The 23,736-nt window shown below is 41.1% G+C and overlaps 1 protein-coding gene across 1 annotated transcript in view; it reads right to left on the bottom strand.

Moving 5' to 3' along the window:
- Positions 1 to 6,473, bottom strand: part of LOC149285891 (protein KIBRA-like) — an 88,376-nt gene extending 81,903 nt beyond the window's left edge. The window contains exon 1 of the mRNA XM_089494775.1: positions 6,355 to 6,473. Coding sequence (XP_089350901.1) covers positions 6,355 to 6,473 — 119 coding nt within the window. The remainder of the gene's footprint in view (positions 1 to 6,354) is intronic.
- Between the last annotated feature and the right edge of the window lie 17,263 nt (positions 6,474 to 23,736).

Below are 23,736 nucleotides of genomic sequence, written 5' to 3'. Positions count from 1 at the left end.
GGTCAAAGCTCCACATTTGGCACTGTCTCAAAATTCACCAGTTTTTGCTTTGAAAAACATGGCCAGTAGTTGTTTATAGGATGGAGATTTTTCTAATCAAATCTATCACCATCTGGCAGTTCCCTCCTAACGTTTCAGTCAGGAGACCCAAAGCTCTCCCTCATATCCAGACACTCGCACTAACACACATGCACATAGACACTTACTCTAACACATTTAACACTAACAAACACCAAAACACCATTCTAACATACCCACTCACACTAACACAACCAGACACATGTACAGACAGATACTCAACACTAACCCACATGCACATACACACCCAGACACTCACACAACCATAGCCAGATACTCAAACTAACACAACCAGACACATTTACAGACAGATACTCAACACTAACCGACATGCACATACACACCCAGACACTCACACAAACATACCCAGATACTCAAACTAACACAACCATGTAGTCACCCAAATACACACCATACTAAATCCCGCAGAGAGCACAGCTGTTGATAATGGCCCCCAAAAAAAGTTAAAATGATAATAAAAGCACAAATAGTGTTAATGTGTTTTTCAAAATGAATACATTGCCAATATGTATGCACACAACAGTGTGCACAATGCACAATACATAAGCACAATCATTTCGTTAATGAATGACATATGTACAGAGCACCTAAATATATTACATACAGGGATACCAGCTATAAGAGCCTTCACTTTAAAGACACTCGGGTAAGAACATACAGCGTAACCATTCCCCTGTTTACATACACTCACTTACATGCTTTGGACCCATCGTGTACGTTAACATGGGGTATGCTGGTAATGCCTTATTTACTTATTTATTTATTTTGTAAGCCGTGAATAAACCAGATTCTGTTATTAATGCCATGCCTTCTTAATCAGAAACAAGACTGGAACATTATGAGTGCAGATAGATTGCTTGTTATTGTAAAGTATGGAATGTGCATACACCTGAGGATTTGACAACCTTTATCACTCACAGCTGTTTGTGGAACTAGAAATGAATCAATGTACAAATACCTAAGAATGTTTAACAAACATTTATTGGTCTAAAGTGAACAAACAATATTTCTGTTTAAGAATCCTTTAAGAATCCTATAAAATAGGAATTTTGAGTCGTTTTGAATTAACGTAAATCAGGTGTGCTTTCCATGCTCGTAGTGCTAGTAACATAGCAATCATGAAGGTGCAGGTACAAATAATTCTTAAAATTACTCTGCACCCCGTCGCCAATGGTGTTTGGGATCTCTCTACCCCCCTTCCCGTTTTGGGGTAGTGAATGTAAGTGTGTAAACAAAAACGGACACAATAAAATAATGTATCACAAGCTCATCAAGGTGCAGAACTGTTGCGGTTTCTCACAGGTATCTTGTAGTTCTACCGCTGTGTCAGAGGATCATGAGAATGATAGTTCGGCATCAACTGAAAGGCCAGTATAGATAAGTCTTAGGGACAAGTAGCACATTCTCAGCTATATCAGTACTTTACAAAGGGTTTTCATATTTTATTTTAATAAAACTAGTGAATGCCTGTCATTTTTTATCAATGCTCATTTTTCAGCAGTTTAATGTGTGATCATTTTATCCTGATTACCTCTTTTTATTTTCTGAAAATATAAACCCACACCTTATAAAGTCCCGCTCTACGTATATAGTTAAGCCTTGGGATCTAAATGCTGACACGTCCATGAAACCTGTCCACACGCAGTGAGTTGTTGTCAACATCAACATGAAATTGTATTGTTCATTTACTGCATGACATAACAGTGCCATTTGTTTGCTCTGTGTGCGGTCTTTATCCTGCGCATAAGGAAAAGGCCTCCAATTATACTACTGAAAAAAGAGAATTATTATTTACACCTATTGAACAATATTTCTTATAATTACTCAACTATCAATGGCTGGTCATTTCTGCAATGAATGGTTTACATAAGATATACTGTATAATGAAACAGAATTGGTAAAACGATGATTAATGCTACTTAAGAAAAGGAATCTCTAAAAACAACCAAAACCACTCATTTGCCACCACAAGGACAAACGGTTAAAGTAGATGCTGGTAACTAAGGCAGTTTGGTATTTGGATGGAGGCTGCTCAATGTGAAAAGGAAAAGGAAAGGGGGTGGGTGAACTTTAAAGCCCCCCCAGTAGAATTCAGAATGCTTGACCACTCAAAAAAGACACATGGCCACCAAGTTGACCCTTGTTCAAGAGGAAGGCACAAAAATCCCACATTGAAACAATTGGATGTCACTTCAGTTAGGGTTTTTGACTTCTGAAGGTTGAACCTGATGGGTCTTTTTTTCAAACTAAATCGCTATGCTACTATTTAACAACTAGTAATAGTTTGTCTTCTAGCAACCTGGGCTCCAAGAGTCTTGCAGGTGTAGAACACTCAGTGTTGGAGAACAAATGCCCTATAACGTCCGAGACAGAAATAATATTGACTGATAAAATTATCTCCTTGATTTACTGATGTCATGTAGTGCACAAGGTGTAACAACCAAGGTAAAAATCTTCTGCTGAGCAGAAATTCTACCACACCAGTCCCATACACCAATTTATAATGCTCAGAATGAAAATATATATATTCACATAATGCACACTGTATCTGAGGTAGGCATCTTCAAAAGGCAAACCAGTCAGACAGCAAAGGAATATCACATAAAGATAACACACCATACCATACCTATATTATGCAAATAACAATTCCAGCTCAATTTAGAAGTCATTGAAGGGGCCTCCTTCAGTTATCTCTCCAGTGTGCTGCCGAATTATGAGGATGACATAACATGGCCCTCCTTGTTTGGCAGCACTCAGGAGTATGAGGAAATGGTTAGGGTGGTCTGTGTCAGAGAAAGGACAGACCTGAATTGCCACGCACTATGAGGGGTTGGCAGAGTACTCTGATTATTATTAAACAGTCAATGGCTGGACCTGACAGCTTGTGGATCACTATGTGATGTGCAGCCATGGGCCATGGACAAGCAGGTAGCTCTGTTCAACTCCCACAAACACAGCATGAGGCTACTGAATGCTTATGGTGAACGTAATGCATTTATAATCATGATATGTACGTGATTGCTTTTGCTTATCAGAGGGGGCGAGGAAGAAATTGCCTTCTTTGATCATATGATATTCTGCCGTTGGACCATTTTCTGCTACACACTTACACTATATGGACAAAAGTATTGGGACACCTGACCATTACACCAACAAGGACTTTGATGACACTGTATTCTAGGTACACTGACATTAATATGTAGTTGCCCAACCCCCCTTTGCAGATTTGACTCTTAATAAGATTTTAGAGTGTTTCTGTGAGAAATATTGCCCCTTCATCCATAGTAACATAGTTCATAAGGTTGAAAAAAGACCAAAGTCCATCAAGTTCAACCTATATACATATTGTGTCCCTACTGTGTTGATCCAGAGGAAGGCAAAAAACCCTTATGAAGCAGATGCCAATTGCCCCATACCAGGGGGAAAATTCCTTCCCGACTCCAAATATGGCAATCAGAATAAATCCCTGGATCAACGTTCTGTCCCTATTAATCTAATATCCATAACTTGTAATATTATTGCTTTCAAGAAACACATCCGGTAGAGCATTTGTGAGGTCAGGCACTGATGTTGTACAAGGAGGCCTGGCTCGCAATCCCTGTCCCAGTTCATTCCAAAGGTGCTTGATAGGCTTGAGGTCAGGGCTCTGTGAGGGCCAGTCAAGTTCTTCCACACCAAACTCATCCAACCATGTCTTTATGGCGTTGCTTTGTGCACTGGGACACAGTCATGCTGGAATAGAAAAGGGCCTTCCCCAAACTGTTCCCACAAAGTTGGAAGCATAGCATTCTCCAAAATGTCTTGGTATGCTCAAGGGGACATACCAAGACATTTTAGACAACCCTACAGATTATACATATATTTTGGACCAACTACATACTAATGTCTATGTATTAGATGCAATGTCATAAAACTCCTGTTGGTGTCCCAATACTTTTGTCCATATAGTGTATTTGTAGAGTCACTGAAAACTTCTGTTCATGTAACAAACTTCTGAAAAAACAACAAAGATGATCAATAATGAGACTCTCATGATTAACCCTCTGAGTACCATAGGTGTGTTCAAGGCGCTGCTCACATTTATGGCACTTAATAAGTCAAATACACTGATCATAATGAAAACAATTTATAAATAAGTACGGTATGTGGTCTTCTTCTAATGTACCAGTGGTTAGCAAACACACCTTGCTATGTGGTTTACATTCTGCATTTTATTAGGTTTTATAGTATTTGTCTCTGTTTATGTTCAGAAATTCTTTTCACCTGATGCATACATAGCAGGCATACTTAGTGGCTAGTTGTGACACTGGTGACCAAAAACTCAAATAACAACAAAAGACAACAATAATACCAGGGATATTAACCCTGTCGATGTCAAATGTACTTATGCAAAACACTTTCTTAATAAAATGATAAAATGTACTAAAATTAATGCTTATTTCCATAGGAGCGATTTGTATTAAGCCTTATATGTGTTCCACTGAAAATCACTATAATATATGTAATGATTTTATTATTATTAATACACACATCTCCTCTAAGTTTAGGAGCCGAGGAGGCAATTGTATTGGCAGGAGTTCTGCACAATCTGCGCAAGGGCCAAAATGGTAAAATTAATTCATATTAAAGTTCATACGATGGCTGCTATGTCCCTTTACAACATTGCACAACATGGAACCCAGATTTAATGGCGCTGTTATACCTGTTGAACTGAACTTTGTAAATGCAGCATTGGAAACATCGCTCCTATTGCTAGTAAATGAAAATTATGTTAAATTTGTAAAATTTTGTCTCATTCATACCTAGCCATGGACACCTAGCTGTCACAGCTTTGACTCTTTGTACTAGAATACAATTAATGTTTAGTCTAAGTGGGACAGCACCTTTAACATCAACTTCCTGAGATACTATCAAAGAACCATGCAGGAAATTGGTAGTGCCAATAATATCATAGAATTCTTTACAATAAAGCTACATTTTTGTGATATAAGGCCTGTTTTAAATACACATTGTCTGATCCTGTTCCATGCCAAATAATATTATAAAGCAACAAAAATTGCACCAAACCTGATATAATAAAACATAATATAACAAGTGCAAGGTTTACAAAACATACTCAATGTTTATTAATTTGTAACAAAACAATTATATCTATGCAATATAACTATCCAGGCAACCATGCAAATCAGTTTACAGATATATTCCCTGGTAAACATGGCTAATCTTTCCGGGACTAATTAGCAATGGGCAGAACTTCCTAAGCAACCAGGTAGCTCATACAAATAAATGGTTAATTCTATACTGTAATAACCTGGGCTCTCTTGCCAGAAATATACAAATACATTTGATCAGATTCTAGAAAAGAAATGAGTCATGTTAAGTGCTGTTTTTTTTTTTTTTAAAAAACCAACATTTTAAATGAAATATAAAAAAAAAAATTTTTAAATGAAATATAAAAAATAAAAAAAATTAAATGGAATATAAAAAATATTACAAAAATAATACATTTTAAATGGAATATAAAATAAATTAAAAAAATAAAATAAAATGTTTGTTTTTTTACTTACTGAAAGACAGTATGCAAATTACTAGTATGGTTCTTACTAAGAAAGGCCCTTTTTATAAAGGCTCTTCTAGGGCAAAGTTCTGAACAGGAGAAGTTACCCTGGAAACCAAATGAATTTCTGTCTGTTGCTCCAGATTAAGCAGTTTGCATGAAAACTGTTCTTTAGAAATATAATTACAATCTAATTTATTGTGTTTTTATTATTCTATTACACAGACCTGTCATGCTTGTGTACATGATTTAACCTATGCAGTGTACAAGGGTTAAACATGCTTTTTTTCTAAGTTCTTCCATCACATCAGTAAAATAAATATGAATTTGAAACATACCCAGTAGCAACAAATCTAACCCCCAACAATGACTAGAATTTCCATATAGTATACCAACAGCACACAATAATTATAGTTTAATAATATACAACAGCCAGTCAATAGCAATCAGGTAGTATCAAATTTTATAAGTTACTGCAATCATCTCAAAATTCCACTTAAAAAAACTACAAAAGGATAAAATAAATAAAATAATCCACAAAATTTAAATATATATATATATATTTACACACAAAACAATAATGCTACAGGCACCTGCAACAGCTGTTATGATGACAACAGGAAGTGCATTGGTAAATATTTTCAAATAAACATATATAATAATAAATATATATAATAATATATATTTATATGTCATACCTGTCCCTGGGGTCTATCCAGCTGGTGGTCTTATTGGCATGATCAATGTAATAGATTTTCCCATCAACATCTCTGGCTTCTTCCCAGCCCTGTGGCAGAGGTAACTCCTTCCTTATCATCTCCAGAAAGGATCAGCTCCCCCATAAAGTTTTCCAAAAAGTGATTAATATATATAGGGGGCAAATAATAGCAAATATGCTATTGATTACAAAAAAAACTATTAAAAAAAAGCAAAATAAAATTATAATCAGAATTTTGTCCACAAGCCAAGGAGAGAAAATTCACACAAAAAAAGAGGGATTCCACAAATAACATAAAATTCCAAAATATTTCAGGTTGCAATAGGCGATCACCAAGTTTGTGTATGCGAAGCCCTGCAGTGAGCGGTCTGCGGGTTGAGTTTCCCAGGTCTTGTCATTTGAGTGTCTGTGTGACTCGATCTGGACGGAGTGGAGATAATTCCCCCGAAGATCGCCTCCACCTTGTTAGTCCAATGTCTGCCCGCAGCTTCGATGGGACTTCGAGAGCAACTTCGGACTTGGCATATGGCTGCTAGATCCCGGGTGTCTGCACAGTCTCTTCTTTCATTGATCATTCAGCTGCAGATGGATCAGACGGATTAAATGTGCCGGCTCCTCCATTTTCTTCCGCGATATCCTTACGGGCTATGATTTTTTTTTTTTTCAAAAAAGTATCTCGTATTTGAAGGCGTTTATCCCGGGCTTCTTATGTTGCCGACCCGGGAAGCGAACCTGCGGAGCGAGCAGTTAAGGGGGTCTTCCAGGCCGGTTCCTTAAAGGGGCCGCACCGAACGTCTGCTCCTTGATCTTCCTCTCCCTGCTTGCTGGCTTTCGCTCTCTGATGCTACAGGAATTACAGCGTTACGTCATCCAGGTGCTTACTGTAGTACAGGTAATAGACTTGCACTGGAAATCTCCTACTGTAAACACATGAATACTAGAGCACATGACACAGATGGCGCTCCCCCCCCCTCTCCTCCCTTCTCTCTTTCTCTGTGAGGATTGAAGCATGATGTGCACTTCCATAGCAGCCGGGGCTCACACTGTGTATTATCACTGTGCCTATTGTCAAGCAGGGATCTGGGAGAAGTAGAGCTGCAGCTGCTGCAAAAGCACACATAATAACAGACTGGGCGCAACAAAAACAAATGGACATAAAATACAGGTTGCAGGGCTCTTTTATACAGTCATCACATTAGGGGAGTAATAATTGTTACTCGGTTGATTGTTCGATAATTTTTTTCCCTTCTTATACCCCCTTACTTCTTCTTGCTCCTGTGAGTGGGATTATTATTATTTTTTATTGTTTTATGTAGCGCCATCATAGGTAGACAGGACATATTATGTAGTAAATAACATAACAATTTGATTTACAGAAACAACAGGTGAGGAGCGCTCTGCTCAAACGAGCTTACAATCTTGAGATTTATTCAAATCCATTCTGCCCCTCTTTACGCCCCCCCATTTCCATCGTTTCTAGGCTCTCAGAACATTAAATGGACACTATTTATCACATGCACTTTAATGCGTATAATAGCTGGGTTGTTCCATAAAATTTTTGGTGCCCCCATTTCAGAGTCCCCACATATGCAGTTGCCCCTCAACCCACCACCCCAGCTATATTCCGATGAACACATCTCCCCGTTATTCACTTACCTCCTGTCGGCTCCGGCGCTGTCTCTGGGAATGCCGTGGGTGGGTAGTAGTTTGACTTGCTTTTAATGGGAGCAGTTTCCTGGAGCAGCACATCGGTTGAGTATGAGGTGATGTTGGCCACCGAGGCCGGTGTGCCATACGACCAGTCTGAGCCTGTTCGTCATGGTAAGTAGTTTGGGGAGTGGGAAAGGAAAAATGCATATGGGAGGGATTCTGCAGAATACTTCGTGGACCACAAGAAACAACTTTTCCTCCTTTTCTTAAACTTTATGCTAAATGTCTGTACAATACCTGGGAGCTTCCAAGGGCATCACCTTTCGTGCGCCACGAAGGAGACATGAAGTACGTATAGCCAAAGGGGCAAGCTAGCCATGGGAGTTGGTGGAATCAGTCTACCTGGTCAAGTTGTGCTCTCCACAGCAGAACACTGACCCCGAGGCCCAGTAATCAGCTCTGATCGGCACAACCCCCCCCCCCATGCATTTGCAAGGGGGACACCATGGAAATTTAAAGTGACCACTCAGCTATCATCTGTACTAAAGTACAGATGATGACTGGAGTGTCCCTTGAATAAATAAATTACACTAAATAATCAGTAAGAAAAAGCTTCTTCACTCCGCCTACCCGGAGACTTCCCCTCCGGGACGCGGCCAGGACTGCCCACTGACGTCAGCGGGAAACACGCCGATTTAAAGGGCAAATGGGCAGGGAGCGTGGCATGTCAAGACCCCACTCCCGCGACCCGGAGGATTCAGGTGTTGACCCGGAGAAGCGGTGATTCACTCGGAGATCTCCAGGTGAAACCCGTAGACTTCCTAGGTATGGTTATGGCACCAGTAAGTTTTACATCCAGTTTTTCCATCTCTATTGCATCTCTTCTGTGAATGAAGAAAGTGTGTTAGGCATCATAACTGTTTGACATTATGATAACCCTTAATGCATTTTACAAGTGTAATATGTAGGTAATACCTTTATTAGTACACCATTCATCCAAAGTTTATCTTTATATGTTTTATGATTGTGGAAATATTGCCCCTGGTCGGTGCCAAACAGGGTTGTTAGGCAGACACAATTACATACTGACTTTATGAACCACAAGCAATTCAAACGCAGCCATGTTTAAGAATCTGTTCCATCATGTGAGGCAGGTGACCGAGGCGGGTAGAATTTGCTGGAAGTCGTAGTCCAAAAACAGCTAGCGTTACATACTATAAGGCCATTGTTTACTGTTTCTGCTCAATTTTAGAGAATTTTGGAATATAAAATGTAAATCAATTTAGTGAGACTGAAAATGCTTCTTATGCTTTTTAGTGCCTAGAGATGGCACCCGTGAGTAGGCTACCTGGAGCTCTCCTACTACTGGTGGAATGGCTTAACAAGGGGTTGGGGCTAGTTGTGCATGTAAGTGGGGCTTTATGTGTGTGGAGGTAGCGGTAGACCTGCATTGGATAGAGCTGGTCCCAGAAAGCCTTTCTTCTGCCCCATAAAAAGAACCGACCCAAAGACCAGGGGAATCAGCAAATATCCTAATTCTAGTGCAAAGTTTGAAAGGTTGTATGAAAAGGACCATTCTACCAGTTGCTATGGTGATAAGACCGCTTCTCAAATTTCCCATTAGAATCACCTCCCATGTATGGTGATGTCCCTTAAATAATTAACTGGCATGAGTAAATGGTAACCTGACAGCCTGCATGCTTTCTTTGCCGCAAAATGAGAAATATGAAGATAGTACTATGACAGGACAACACAGGTCAAGACTCAAAACTGTGATACATGCATTGTCTATGCATATTGATAGTGGGTTGATACCTGTGTAAATAAAGGATTACGAGTTAAAGATAAATACAATCTATTATTTATTAGATTGAGGTTGTGGCTATAAATAAAAAGCAGAAATCTAGAACACTTTTGGGACTGCACCTTTAAACGTCTTACTGTTAATCTACCTGTAATCTATCTGCAGCTAGGATACATTGCAATGCTTTGAGTCACAACCATGTCAAACAACCAGGTGTTTTAGTAAGAAGTTTCATGCTGTCACCTCCCTCCATATTCTCTGTAATTAAATATGTTGTATGTTAAATAAGAGGAGCTCAAGAAAAGGAGTCATTTAATGAGCATAAGGCTATATAAGAAAAAAAACAGCATTTTGTCTGAATTATGCTCACTGAGACCACAAAGTTTGCTTCCACTTTTGCGTTATACGACTCTATATTCCGCATTGGTTAATAAACAAAAAGGATGAATTATATCTAAATAGAACAAAAAAAAACCTGAAAGAAACAAAAATCTTATACTATGATGAAATTATTTTCTCAGGAAGGATCTGCATAATTATACTAGCCCATTATATTATTTTTCTCTTTCTCTTAAATTGCTAGTTGTTGTTGATGCTTTCTTTTGCAATGGCGGGTGAGGAGAAGAGAGGAAGTGCTGGCCCAGCCATTCTCAGACACAGATCTCAGCTTCTACAAGGTGACCATCTAAAGTAACTACCTTAAAAAAAAATCACACTATCTATAAGAGTTACACAATTAGCAAGAGAAATTCCACTCTAATTTGTACACCAAAAAGGCCCCAATTTTATCCAATATTCAATATTATCACGAATGCTCGGATGATAGGTGGGAAAAAAACAGGTGTATAACGTAGGTTTGAATCAAAATTCATATACTTTATTCTGCAATTACATAAGTGAGTGGCACCAAGACCAGCTCCGGTACTAAAGCACATCAAACATCCATAAAAGCAGTGGTTATGCCTCCGAACCTCCACAGCCAGCACACTCTATCTTCCGATAGTCGTGAGAGACGGGAAACTCCAAGTCCAACAGGACTGTGGCTGAATAATGAATGTTATGGTGATTGAAGCAAAAATAGTAAGATTTAAATAGTCCTCATCAGAATGCTTTAAGAAGATGATGCATTGCGTGGATGATGGTTTTAGAAGAAAGGAGTTGCTTCATTCTAAAGACCATTTATTCTAACTTCTCATTCACATCCAATAATAAAAACATGTTTAACTAAAGTTGACCTGAACATCCATTAAGTGATTTGTTTGGTTAAAAGTTTTATTGCTTTTAGATGGACCCGAATGGAAAGTGGCTGCCAATGCGAATGAGATTAAGTATGTCTAGATGTGTAATCATTAAGTAACAAACCCAATAGCAATTGCAACCAGTCAGATTTTATAGCTTGTGAAAAGTTGTATTATTCCTGGAGAAAAATGTATAATGTTTCCCCTTATAAGTAAATCTTAAATATAAGGTACATGTAGAAAAGGACAAATGTTAATCCAGTTATGAAATACATCAATGCCACTTATTTTAACATTTATGAAAAAATAAAATCCTGTGAGGGGAATGATTATTGCATTCTAAGCCAAGATAGCAGATGTTCATGGGAGCTAACAGGTTTTATAGATAATAAAATTTATTCTACTAGTATAACATTTTTGTATGGCCCGCAAGATGTATAAGGCCCGCAAAATCATTTGGTCTGGCCTTGCCAAGGCAACCGCAGGTGGCGGCACAACCTTCAAGGCGGTCTTTAACGCGGGGCAATGCCGCTTGAGCCCGCAGCCACCGCGGTCACTTCCGCAAGTGCTGGCTGCTTACCTGTGTGTTGCTTGCATGTCTCTTGTACCACCAAGGGGATGCTGGAAGCCATCACATAACTCTACCGCTCCTGCTTCCCTGGGCGGTAAAAGAGAAGTTGTTTAAGCAACACGCAGGGAACCAGTGGGCCCCTGCGAGTGGCACAGATAAATAAATGAATGAATATGCGTGTTTGAGTATCTGAATGAGGGAATATTTGTGAATAAGTATCTGTGAATGAGGGAATGAATGAGTATCTGTGAATTAGGGAATACATATTTGTGAATGATTGAATGAATTGTGTGTGATAGCATGGGTGTGTAAGTGAGAGGGAAGCGTGGCACAGGGAGGCTGTTTGGAAACAAAGATGGCAAGTCCTATGCTTCTGGTCTGGGTACGAGGCAGGTCCTATGGATAAAATCTGGATGCCAGGGCTGACATGATGCTAAAGGGGGGGCTGGCTGGGTGACATAAATACACAATGGGGGCAATACGCAAAGGTGTGGGGGCATTAATTCACAAGGGGGTGCTGGCTGGGGACATCACATAAATCAATACTAAAGGGAGGGCTGTCTGGTGGGATAAATACACAATGTGGAGCTGTCTGGTGGGATAAATATACAACGTGGGGCTATTTTTTAAGTTTATAATTTTGTATGGCCCCCAAATATCCAAAAGGCAGAAGAAAGTAAAACATGAAAACATAGATTTCAACATTTGAAGGCACATAATGGTTGGGTGGTTGGTAGCCCACAGACAGAGTGTGAGTGGAACCCAGGCATTGCCAAATTCTGGTTATAGTGTTATATGTTTTAGAGGGCTCTTAACCTTTTTTGTCTTATCCTGGGGACAGATTGTTGCTCTGTTGTCCAGATATAGTCTAGAAGAAGTGAATTAACAATTGAAACGACTGGAGGGCTTCCATGCACCATGATATTTAAGTCAGTCACATACTCGCCAGCCAGCATCCATTTCTATTTGTACTGAATGAAAATTAAACTAGAAAAAGGCATCTCTCCCATATCTACTCAATTCAGTGGCTTTCCTCACTCATCACACATGCTGTGTCTCTGTGCAATACTCCATTTGTCTTTAGCGCTATGAAAAGTCATTACATTATTACTTCTTTTTCTGCACAATGTAGGACCACCTTTTTAAAAAAGAGAATGCCCTTGGATTATTTTAGAAATACTCTGAAGATTGTTAATCATAGAAACACAGAAGCAAGTAGTCTTTTTGTAGTAAATAAACTGTCTTATGCTGCAGGTGCATCTTTGATCAGTGTTACCTAGCACTTTGTGGGATTCATACATTTATGAATTATATATACTGCTGGGTTGTATAAACCTAATACAACCCTGAAGCATGCATAAACAATAGGAATCCCATTTAGAAGCAGATTACAATCCTGCACCAATATCTGGGAGACGCTGGCTGTTTAGAGAGCTACAGTCAGTTACTAGAGAAACTGGAAGAGCAAGGTTACTGCAACAATAGTGTTTCAGCAAGTTCCAAGGATACCTTGGAAAGTATTTCTTTTCCATTGTGTTATGTTTACAACCTGCAGCCTCTCCTGGTTCCCCCATTGTTATAGAAATTGTTCATATCCTTTCAAAACAGATATATGTAGCTAACGCTGTCATAAACACTCTGAGCTGTTTCTACTTCTTGCAGTTCATCCCATAACCCCTGCCAGCTAATGGGGAAAAGAAAACAACCCGTTAAGTAGCTCACTAATCCTTAAAAAAAATAAAAAATGATCAATACTAATTTAGGATTATACGTGAAATTTAAAAAGCTTCTGGTAGTGACACAAAATGTCTAATTTATAAACTTTATAAATAACTTAGAGGAGCCCAGAGGGTAACTACCTCCTGCCCACCTCCCAGGCACTCCCTAGCTTCATTGTGAATCACATCTTTTACAATAATTTACTGTATGTGTTCATGATTGTTGTAGGAATATTTTATACATATTTATCTTTTATTTATTCTAAGCAAAATAAAAGCCACTTATGCCAATACATGTTTAAGGCATGCACACAAAGACACAAGTTATATCACGTCTTGACTGCTTACCCATGGTTATGCAAGCTGCCTCATTTGTATATGACTGCTGTTTTGGACACTTAGCATGGGCCTGAGCCCTACATCCATCACTCATTTAGATAACATCAATTCAGGATAGGCACAGCTCTTGTCATGCAAGTGAATCTGAAATAGGCAACTAGCCACAGATTCAATATGACTGTGGAAAGCAAAATAGTGATAGAACCCCTCCGCTCTATAGAGCTCAGTGTATTTGCCAATATGTTCATGGTCAGCAAGGAAGCCAACTGCACCTCGGTGAGGACAACCAAAAAGGGCAAATGTATGTCGGTTAAAATGTATCTCAAACCTCCCTCGTCCCCTTCTACATTTTAGTGGTTCCCCTCTTCAAAGCAGGGCCAAGAGGATTAAGCCCTCTAAAACATATCTCTTTGGGAGTTTGCCTCCAGATGAATAATACTGAGCACCCGGTGTTCCTCCTAGCACTTTTTCTTCAGTGACATAGTAAGGCATTATACTGTCACTATTGTCAGAAGTAGTTTGGAAGTTGGCAATTGTAGTACAACTTAACAAAAAGGTTAGCAGGGAAGCCTCGGCCAACTATAGACCAGTAAACAAAAGTAACTTAAGTTACTTCTTTGACTGGGTAAATAAAATAATACAACAGGTAGGAGCTGCAGGTGTTTAGGTTTCATTGAGTCCTCATAGAAAACTGATGAATTACAGTGTTTGGGTTTAGAGTTTAAGGCAATGTATAATAAATGTAAAAGCATCAAGGTGGGCCTTGATAGATAGATCTAGGGATATTGCGTTTGGCACATAACATTAGCTGTATGTATATATCATACAAAATGTATGTTCATCTGATGGCAGATATAAAGAATATATAGTTTAGTGTAATTATTTAGGCAAGGAGTACATAGCTGGTGTGTAAAATGATCCAGTTTCCATAAATCCAGATCAGATGATGAGGAATCTTTGTCTTCAGATGGGGTTCCATTGTAATGTTTAGTTAGTTGCCTGTAGCCCCCTAGTGGTCAAATGGTGAAAGAGGCACTGTTGTCATTTTAAAGCTTTTTGGGACTTATGTCCCCATGGCATGTTGAGTTAAACAAGTAAAAAGCAATGGAAAAAGCAAAAGGGACAGATTTTTTTGGGGGCCGGCTGAAAGTGGCCAGGTGACCCATACTAACATGATAGTTTTTGGAAGCCCCCTGGAAAGGTTGAAACATTAAAACAGAATTTAATGGCAGATTGGAACCATTGGATCCATCTAATATTTCATACTTTTGGTCTTGTGTCTAAACTTTAAAGTGGTAGCCGAATGCAGTAGAAACTGGTTAGCAAACACTCACAATGTTGCTATGAGCAGTAGCTTTTTTTTCGAGATGGCACCTCTCATCAGGAAACTTCTGTTGCTTTTCTTTAATACAGTAAGTATTTTATTGTCAAAATGGTAGTGTGGTTATGGCGAATATTTGTACATTTTCATTATTTACAATGACCAATTCATTTAAGGAAAAGGAAATAACTGAATGAGAAGTTCAGACTTCATTTATGATCATTTTCCCTGTTTTTTCAAATAATATAAATTTACAATCTAAGGTATATGTGATCTCTAATAATAACGCATATGTGTATATATATATATATATATATATATATATATATATATATCCCATTATGTACTTTACTACAAACAAACATTACAGTGACCTAAATTAGGGACAGCCTGGTAGCTTGAAGCCAAGGTTGATCCCTTCAGTGAGGCAAGATTTTATGTGACAAGCATTTTAAAAGCTGTGGCTTTTTGGTCTTGCATTGGATTTATTTAATTTTAGGAACAAGGTGGCAAAATGAGAATAACTTTATGTCTCCTATGAATGGTAACGTTCATGTATCAAGAGACATTCCATAGGAATAAGCAATCATATATAGAAATAGAAATGAGAGATACGACTGTGTTTGCACGTTTGAACGACAGTCTATAAGAAATGGATATAAAATGTTAAATTTTGAACTTATATTGAATATCAGTGAAAAGAAGAAAACAGAAGAAGGCATAGGTTACGTGTTTGGAGTTCAATTTTCGATAAAAGTTTCATCCTGCATAATAGATAAAGGGACTTAAGACTTGAATGTGATGGATTTGATGTCTTTTTTAAACTGTGTGACCGTATAGAACTATACAATTAATGTTTTGTGAACCTTCTTAAATTCCCGTATAGAATATTGAGAACACAAAGATGTAATTAGTGTTCATAAAAAGCATAATTAAGCAGATAGTGGTTAATTATTTCCATTCAGGTGTATTTTTATGGCGACTTTAACCTGGTAAAATTATCAGCATACATTTTGTTCAGATTCTCTGAGCTGTGCTCTATATGGCTATGTTCATTAAATATGAACATTGTGACAATAGTACATTTTTGTGATTATTGTCCTTTTATATTAATTAATTTCTATATCTGATACATTTTCTTCCTGCCTTTTTTATTATTTTTATTATTATTATCTTTTATTTATATAGCGCCAACAGTTTACGCAGTGCTTAATACAATACATATATTCAAGGGGTTTGACAAGACAAGAATTGACAGACTAAGACAAACCAATACATTAGGTGGAGAGAGCCTTGCTCGCAAGCTTACAATCTTGAGGGAATGGGGTGAGGACAATCATAAGGCACAGAGAAAGGGTGAGAGGTAGTGTGGTGGTTGTATCAATGACAAGGAAGTTCTAGCAGCTAAGATGGTGCGGCTTCTCTGAAGAAGTGGGTTTTGAGATGTTTCTTGAATGTTGGGAGGGTGAATGTTGAAGTAGATTCCAGAGATATGGGGCAGCCCGAGTGAAATCTTGTAGACGGGAAATGGAAGAGGTGATAAGTGAGAAGGAGAGCCTTAGCCCATGGGAAGAACGTAGGGATTTTATAAAACGGTTGCCTTACCAGTTATTTTAGATTTACAGTAGAAGTAGTGCGGCTGACATTCATTTATTGAAACCAATTGCCAGCACTTTACCCTATCTCTGCAGGTTTAAATTATATCTGGAAGCCTCACATTAACATTTAAACGCAATGGCTTAATAAGAGGAGAATGCTCAAGATCAGGAAGGATCTTGTAGTACTGAAATAAATAAACAGTATATGGAACCAACAGCTTAAGGTAGCTTTCTGTTTACATGTTAACAGTAATAATGTTAAAAAACTTCTAAAGGGCCCTTTCTAAACAACTTTGAGCCGATACGAGGAGACAGGAACAAAGGGTCGCAGGGGTCGCCCGGCTACTGTAGTTACGCCACTGGTCTTATCGTTTTACTTATGACCTATTTACTACACAATTATGTCGATGACACAATTACTCTTTAGGTTTAACAGCAAAGGTACCTATGTAATTGGGTAAAGTGGCACCCAATGAATGATGCTCTACTCCCATGTATGATCTACCTTACGCCTGAAGTTGTTTTTTTGTGTTTATTAGCTTGCTATTTTTGTTATTATTTTTTGGTAGATATTTTTAGCTATTTGGTCATTAGATATTAGTTATGTATTGAAAGTTTTAAATTCTAAAAGTCCACAAGACAAGTAGAAGCTTGTCTGGTGGACTTGGCTGCAGAGCTGTAGCTAGCTCCTTTTGCGCTTGAGGCAAGAATGGAAAATTGTGCCCCAGCTACTTTTTTACAGAATTTATTTACACTGCTCTTACACTCAGGGCCGGCCTTTGGGGTGTGCGACCAGCAGCGTACCTAGCGGGGGGGGCGAGCGCTCATCAGGGGGGGCACCCGGCACCCCTCCAGAGACGGACAGTAATGTCCGCCGCTGGAGGAGCAGGCTCGCAAGGGAGCGGTATCGGAGGTCTTTAACAGACCTCCGGCTCCCTTGAGTGATTTTAAGCCGGTTCAAGGATCTCCCTTGAACCCGGCTTAACATCACTCAAGGGAGCCGGAAGTCTGTTAAAGACCTCCGATACCGCTCCCTTGTGATCCGCGCTGCAACAGCTGCTGTGCGCCGGGGTTTGTTGTCAGATCCCGGCGCACAACACTGAAGCCGCGCCCACCGCTGTACGTGCCCTCTGACCCGGAAGAAGACAGAAGAACTGAAGAAGAAGAACGAAGAGGAGGAAAAGGAGCTGTAAGGAGAAAAGAGGAAAGGTAGGAAAGCATTCAGTGAGAGTGGATTGGTATATGTGTGGATTGGTATATATATGTGTGGATTAGTATATGTGTGGATTGGTATACATGTGGATTGGTATACGTGTGGATTGGTATACGTGTGGATTGGTATACGTGTGGATTGGTATACGTCTGGATTGGTATACATCTGGATTGGTATATATGTGTGGATTGGTATGTGTGGATTGGTATGTGTGGATTGGTATGTGTGTGGATTGGTATATATGTGTGGATTGGTATACGTGTGGATTGGTATACGTGTGGATTGGTATACGTGTGGATTGGTATGCGTGTGGATTAGTATATGTGTGGATTGGTAAGTGTGTGAGAGTGATGGGTGTTATGCTGTACCATTTCCAATGTCTTTTTCATGATCTAATTATGCTCTAAAAGTACATCATAACTCCCATCATTCTATACTGTTCCATACAGTGGCAGAGCTGGGAGGCAGAGGCCTTGCACCCCCACCGCAGGACTCCTGAAAGGTAAGTGAATTTCAAAGAGGGAAAGGGTAGATAGTTAGGAGGGCGTATATAGGGAGAAGGGAGTGAGACAGGGGAAAGGGGGTAGATACGGCAGAAGAGAGTGAGAAGGGGTAGATAGGGCAATCATACTCCTATCATGCCAAGTCTGCGAGTAAATCCTGGAATCTGGGTATGCCTGGGCATGATAGGAATGTGATTGCTGTTAATCATATATATATATGATATATATAGACTTGAAAACCGAAGTTGTTTGTGTGGTTATTTGGAAAGTCCCTGGAGTGCCGGTAACTATTTTTGGACTTTATATATATATATATATATATATATATATAATATTATTTAATTGTTTTCTCCTATTTTGGTGTGTTACTTACTTTAAATAAAAGTGTTAGATTTTTTATGGTGTTGGGGGGGTCATATTCGGTTTTGGCCAGGTAAATGCTGAACTTTCGGTTTCAGTCCAGAATTCGTTTCGGTGCATCCCTACTACTAAGCCAGACAATTAAGTGGTAGGCCTAGACCACATCAATGTTTGGCGTAGTATATAGTGATTGGGGTTTTGTTACAAGTTTTGTTACAAGTTTTTATTCCTTTCTTTTTTTGGGATGGGGGGGCGCCAGAGGAGTAGTCCGCACAGGGCGCCAGAACACCTAAGGCCGGCTCTGCTTACACTCTTCCCTTACACACACCCGCCTTTACACATACCTGCCCATAAACACACACACACCTGCCTATACATGCTTCCTTTACACACACACTTGCTCATTAACTATCAGGCTGAAAGGCTGGTATAATGGTGGAGTCCGGTATGCAGATACGTAGCACCAGGAATACGAAGCCGTGGTCAGGGAAATAGCAAGCCGCAAGGTCAAAATCCAAAGCCAGAGTCAGGAAACCGAAAAATCAGGAACGGCGTTTAGTAGCCAAGGGTCGGAATATAGAGGGCAGCAGAGTCGAGGGTAAGCCAGGTTCGGTACACAATCAGCAGGAAGCAAAAACGCACAGAGCTCAAACTGGAAGGAACAATCACTGAGCACTGAACTAGTCTCAGTGCTCAGTTTTTAAACTTGCCGCCTGGGGAACGCCTCGCCCCCAGCCGTGACGTCATTGGTGCGCGTACCCCGGCGTCTCCATTCCGGGACGCATAAAGCTTGTTGAGGGCGCGCGCGCGCGCGCCTAGCGGCGGACATGTTGGCAGCAGAGGAGGAAGAAGCTGGAGACGCGCCGCGGGATGCAGTACCCGCGGGCATCGGGTACTCAGGTGAGTCGCTTCGGCGGACCCGGAGTTGCGGCCCCTGACAGATCCCCCTTCCGACGAGAGGTCTCCGGACTCTCTCAGAACCTGGACGATTAGGGTGTCGGGTATGAAAAGAGGAAACGAGCTCTGGAGCATGTATGATGTCGGCAGGCTCCCAAGAATCCTCATCCGGGGCATACCCCTTCCAGCGGATGAGATATTGTAATCTTCGACGATAGTACCTGGAGTCCAATATCTCCTCGACCTCGTATTCAGGAATATTGTCAACTAGAACCGGAGGAGGTGGAGTAGGAAGACGACCTGGGAACGGGTTATTACTCCATCGTTTGAGCAACGATACATGGAACACTGGATGGATGGACATGGAATCAGGTAGCTTCAATTCTACTGCTGTTGCGGAGATGAGACGGTTAATCGTAAAAGGTCCAATGTACCTGGGACCCAACTTCCTAGTAGGACATGATAGTTTGAGGTGTTTAGTAGAGAACCAGACCTTATCACCAATTTGATAGAGTGGTGTATTGCTGCGATGACGATCTGAAAAACTCTTGTACCGATGTTGAGCTGTCACTAAGGTTTCGTGAAGAAGGGAAAAAGTTTTAGTCAGTCTATAAGTGTGTTCGGAGACCGAGGGAACAACACTGGGTATCGGAGCTCCAGGCAGCATAGTAGAGTGATATCCGTAATTGGCTAGGAACGGTGACATATTGATGGAGCGGTGAATATGATTATTATACGCGAACTCCGCTAGTGGTAAAAAAAGAGACCAATCATCCTGTAAGTAGGCTGTGTAACACTGAAGATATTGTTCAAGCGTTTGATTGGTCCGCTCTGTCTGACCGTTACTCTGAGGGTGGAAGGCAGAGGAGAGAAAACGCTGAATATGAAGCTGTTGGCAGAACGCTGTCCAAAAACGTGAGGTAAACTGCGAGCCCCGATCAGATGTGATGTCATCAGGTAGGCCATGTAACCGGAAAATATTTTGAACAAAAAGTGTCGCTGTCTCGGAGGCGGATGGAAGATGTCCATAGGGAATAAAATGTGCCATCTTTGTAAAGCGATCCACAACCACTAGAAGCGTCGTGAAGTGATTGGATGGTGGAAGGTCGGTGATGAAATCCATCAAAATGCTTGTCCATGGTTTAGATGGGGCAGGAAGAGGTTGTAGGAGGCCTGCGGGTCGCTTAGGTATCTCCTTGGCTCGAGCACACGTAGAGCAGGATGAGACAAAGGCCTTCACGTCCTCCTTGAGGGTAGGCCACCAGAAAGACCGCTGGATCAAGTCTGAGGTTTGTAGAATACCTCCATGACCAGCGACGGGGGTATCATGAAAGGCCTGAAGAACTTGTAAACGAACCTCTGGGGGAACAAAAACGAGGTCATTATGGTAGTAGAGGCCGTGTTGGTAATGTAGTTCCGGAATCTCAGGTAAGTGGTTGCGTGAAGAGTGCTGTCGGATCAAGTCCCAGATGGTGCGGGTCATCGCGAGAAACTGTGTAGGAGATAAAATAGTGTTATCTGTATCAGGAGTCTTTGCGGTGGGGACGTCATGCATACGGGAGAGTGAGTCAGCTTTGGTGTTGCGGGACCCCGGACGGTAGGTAATATGAAGTTGAAACCGTGTGAAGAATAAGGCCCACCTCGCCAACCGTGGTTGAAGGCGTTTGGCTGAACGCAAATATTCTAGATTCTTGTGGTCGGAGAACACGGTGATGGGGTATAGAGCACCCTCCAGCAAATGACGCCATTCCTCCAGAGCCAGCTTTATCGCTAACAATTCTCGTTCTCCGACACCATAATTTATCTCTGCTGGAGAAAGAGTACGGGAAAAATAAGCTACTGGATGTAGTTGCCCGTCGGATTCTTGCCTTTGCGAGAGTACTGCTCCTACAGCGGTATCTGAAGCATCGACCTCTAAGGAATAGGGATTTTGAGGGTCAGGCATCCGGAGGATGGGAGCAGTGATGAATCTGTTTTTAAGGTAGTCAAACGCCTTTTGTGCTGCCTCGGACCAGACAAACTTGGAATTCTTGGAGGTAAGAGCGGTTATGGGTTGAGCAAATTTGGAAAAGTCTCTGATAAATTTACGGTAATAATTTGCGAATCCGATGAACCTCTGAACTCCTTTCCGGTCTGTAGGGGGAGGCCAGTGTAGAATAGCATCGACTTTCTTTTTATCCATCTGGATGCTAGTAGGGGTTAGAACATAACCCAGGAAATCAATGATTTGCACTTCAAACATACATTTTTCTGGTTTGGCAAAAAGTCCATTCTTTCTGAGTCTAGAGAGCACTTGACAGACATGTTCCCGATGTGTCTCTATGTTTGGAGAAAACACCAGAATGTCGTCCAAATACACTATGACAAATTGATCCAGAATGTCGCGAAAGACGTCGTTAACGAAGTGTTGAAAGGTGGCGGGTGCATTGCATAACCCGAAAGGCATGACAAGATATTCGAAATGGCCATAACGGCATCTGAAAGCTGTCTTCCATTCATCATCCTTGCGTACTCTCACCAGGTTATAAGCTCCCCGTAAATCAATCTTGGTGAATATCTTGGCTCCACGAACATGTTCCAGTAGTTCAGGAATGAGAGGAAGTGGGTATCTGTTTTTTACCGTAATATTGTTTAGTTCTCGGTAATCGATGCATGGTCGGAGTCCGCCGTCTTTCTTGTGAACAAAGAAGATTCCGGCCCCTGCTGGGGAGGTAGAAGGTCAAATAAACCCTTTAGCGAGATTTTCATTGATATAGTCTTTCAAGATGGTAAGTTCCGGTTCAGATAGTGGATATATGCGACCAAAAGGGATGGCAGATCCTGGGTATAGTTCAATCGGACAATCATAGGGTCGATGAGGAGGAAGCTTGTCTGCCCCCTTCTTCTCAAAAACATCTTTGAAGTGGGTATAAGGAGGAGGTATGTCTTGGGATGATTGAGACAGAAGAGAGACACAGACTGACGTTTTCTTGAGATTGGGTGCAGTGGTTGGATGCAAAACGAAAAGTTCCGGTCTCCCAGTTAATAGAGGGATTATGGGTTCTCAGCCAAGGGAGACCCAGGATCACAGGAGAGATGGGGGAGTTCATAATGTCAAATCGAATGTTCTCCGAATGTCCATCCCCAATTTTAAGTAGTAATGGTCTCTCGAATGATGGGCCCAGTTTTCAAAGGGCTGCCGTCCACCAGTTGTATAGCCATAGGGTTCTTCTTATGACGAGTGGGAATAGAGAGTGAACGTGCCAAATCCAGGTCAAGGAAGTTGCCGCTGGCTCCGGAGTCCACCATGGCAGGGAGGTTGATGGAACCGCTACTCCACTGTAAGGACACAGAGAGAGAAAGGTGAGCTGCAAAGCAAGGCATTCGTCCAGTAGACACTTGATGATGAAGAATGGGTTCCTTACCCTTACGGAAACGGGCGCGTGTTCTGCAGTCCTGGAAGGAGTGGCCAGCTCTGCCGCAATATAAGCAGAGCCCCAAGGATCTTCGACGTTCCCTTTCGGCTGGAGATAGAGGTCCATGGACAATACCTATTTGCATAGGCTCTTCGGGTGGAAGCGAGGTATTAGAAACAGGAGGAGAGACTGGTGACCAAGCAGAGGGTGAGGATTGACGCTCGAGTCTTCTTTCACGAAGCCGGCGATCAATCTGGGTGCATAATGTAATGAACTCCTCTAGACCAGACGGGGTGGAAGTGCGAGCAAGTTCGTCTTTCACTAGGTCCGAAAGGCCCCAACGGAATTGGTCATGAAGAGCCGGCTCATTCCATAAGGAGTCCAGAGCCAGGCGTCTGAAATCGGTGATGTACTCCTCAATGGGGCGCCTACCCTGCTTGAGGTTTCTCAGGAGGTAGCTGAGGAAGTTCTGAAAGGATCATCGTACATAGAATCCAGAGCCTGGCGGAACGAGGCCCATGAATCCAGTACCGAACTGCTGCTGTGGAGGAGGTGGTGAGCCCATTGTTGAGGTTCGTCAGAGAGGAGAGAAATAACGGTATGGACCCGGACATAGTCGGAGGTGTAGGTTCTGGGCTTCAGATTAAACAAAATTTGGCAGGACGTAATGAAAGTCCGGTACTTCTTACGGTCGCCCGTGAATCGTTCCGGGAGGGGAACCTGAGGTTCTATGGCTGAGGCATCCTCCATGTGGA

This window comes from Sceloporus occidentalis, unplaced genomic scaffold (genome assembly GCF_023333645.1).
Source record: "Sceloporus occidentalis isolate IW3139 unplaced genomic scaffold, rSceOcc1.0.p SCAF_75, whole genome shotgun sequence".
NCBI lineage: Eukaryota > Metazoa > Chordata > Lepidosauria > Squamata > Phrynosomatidae > Sceloporus > Sceloporus occidentalis.
Note: the sequence above shows the minus strand (reverse complement) of the source record. Positions and strands in the feature narration are given on the sequence as shown.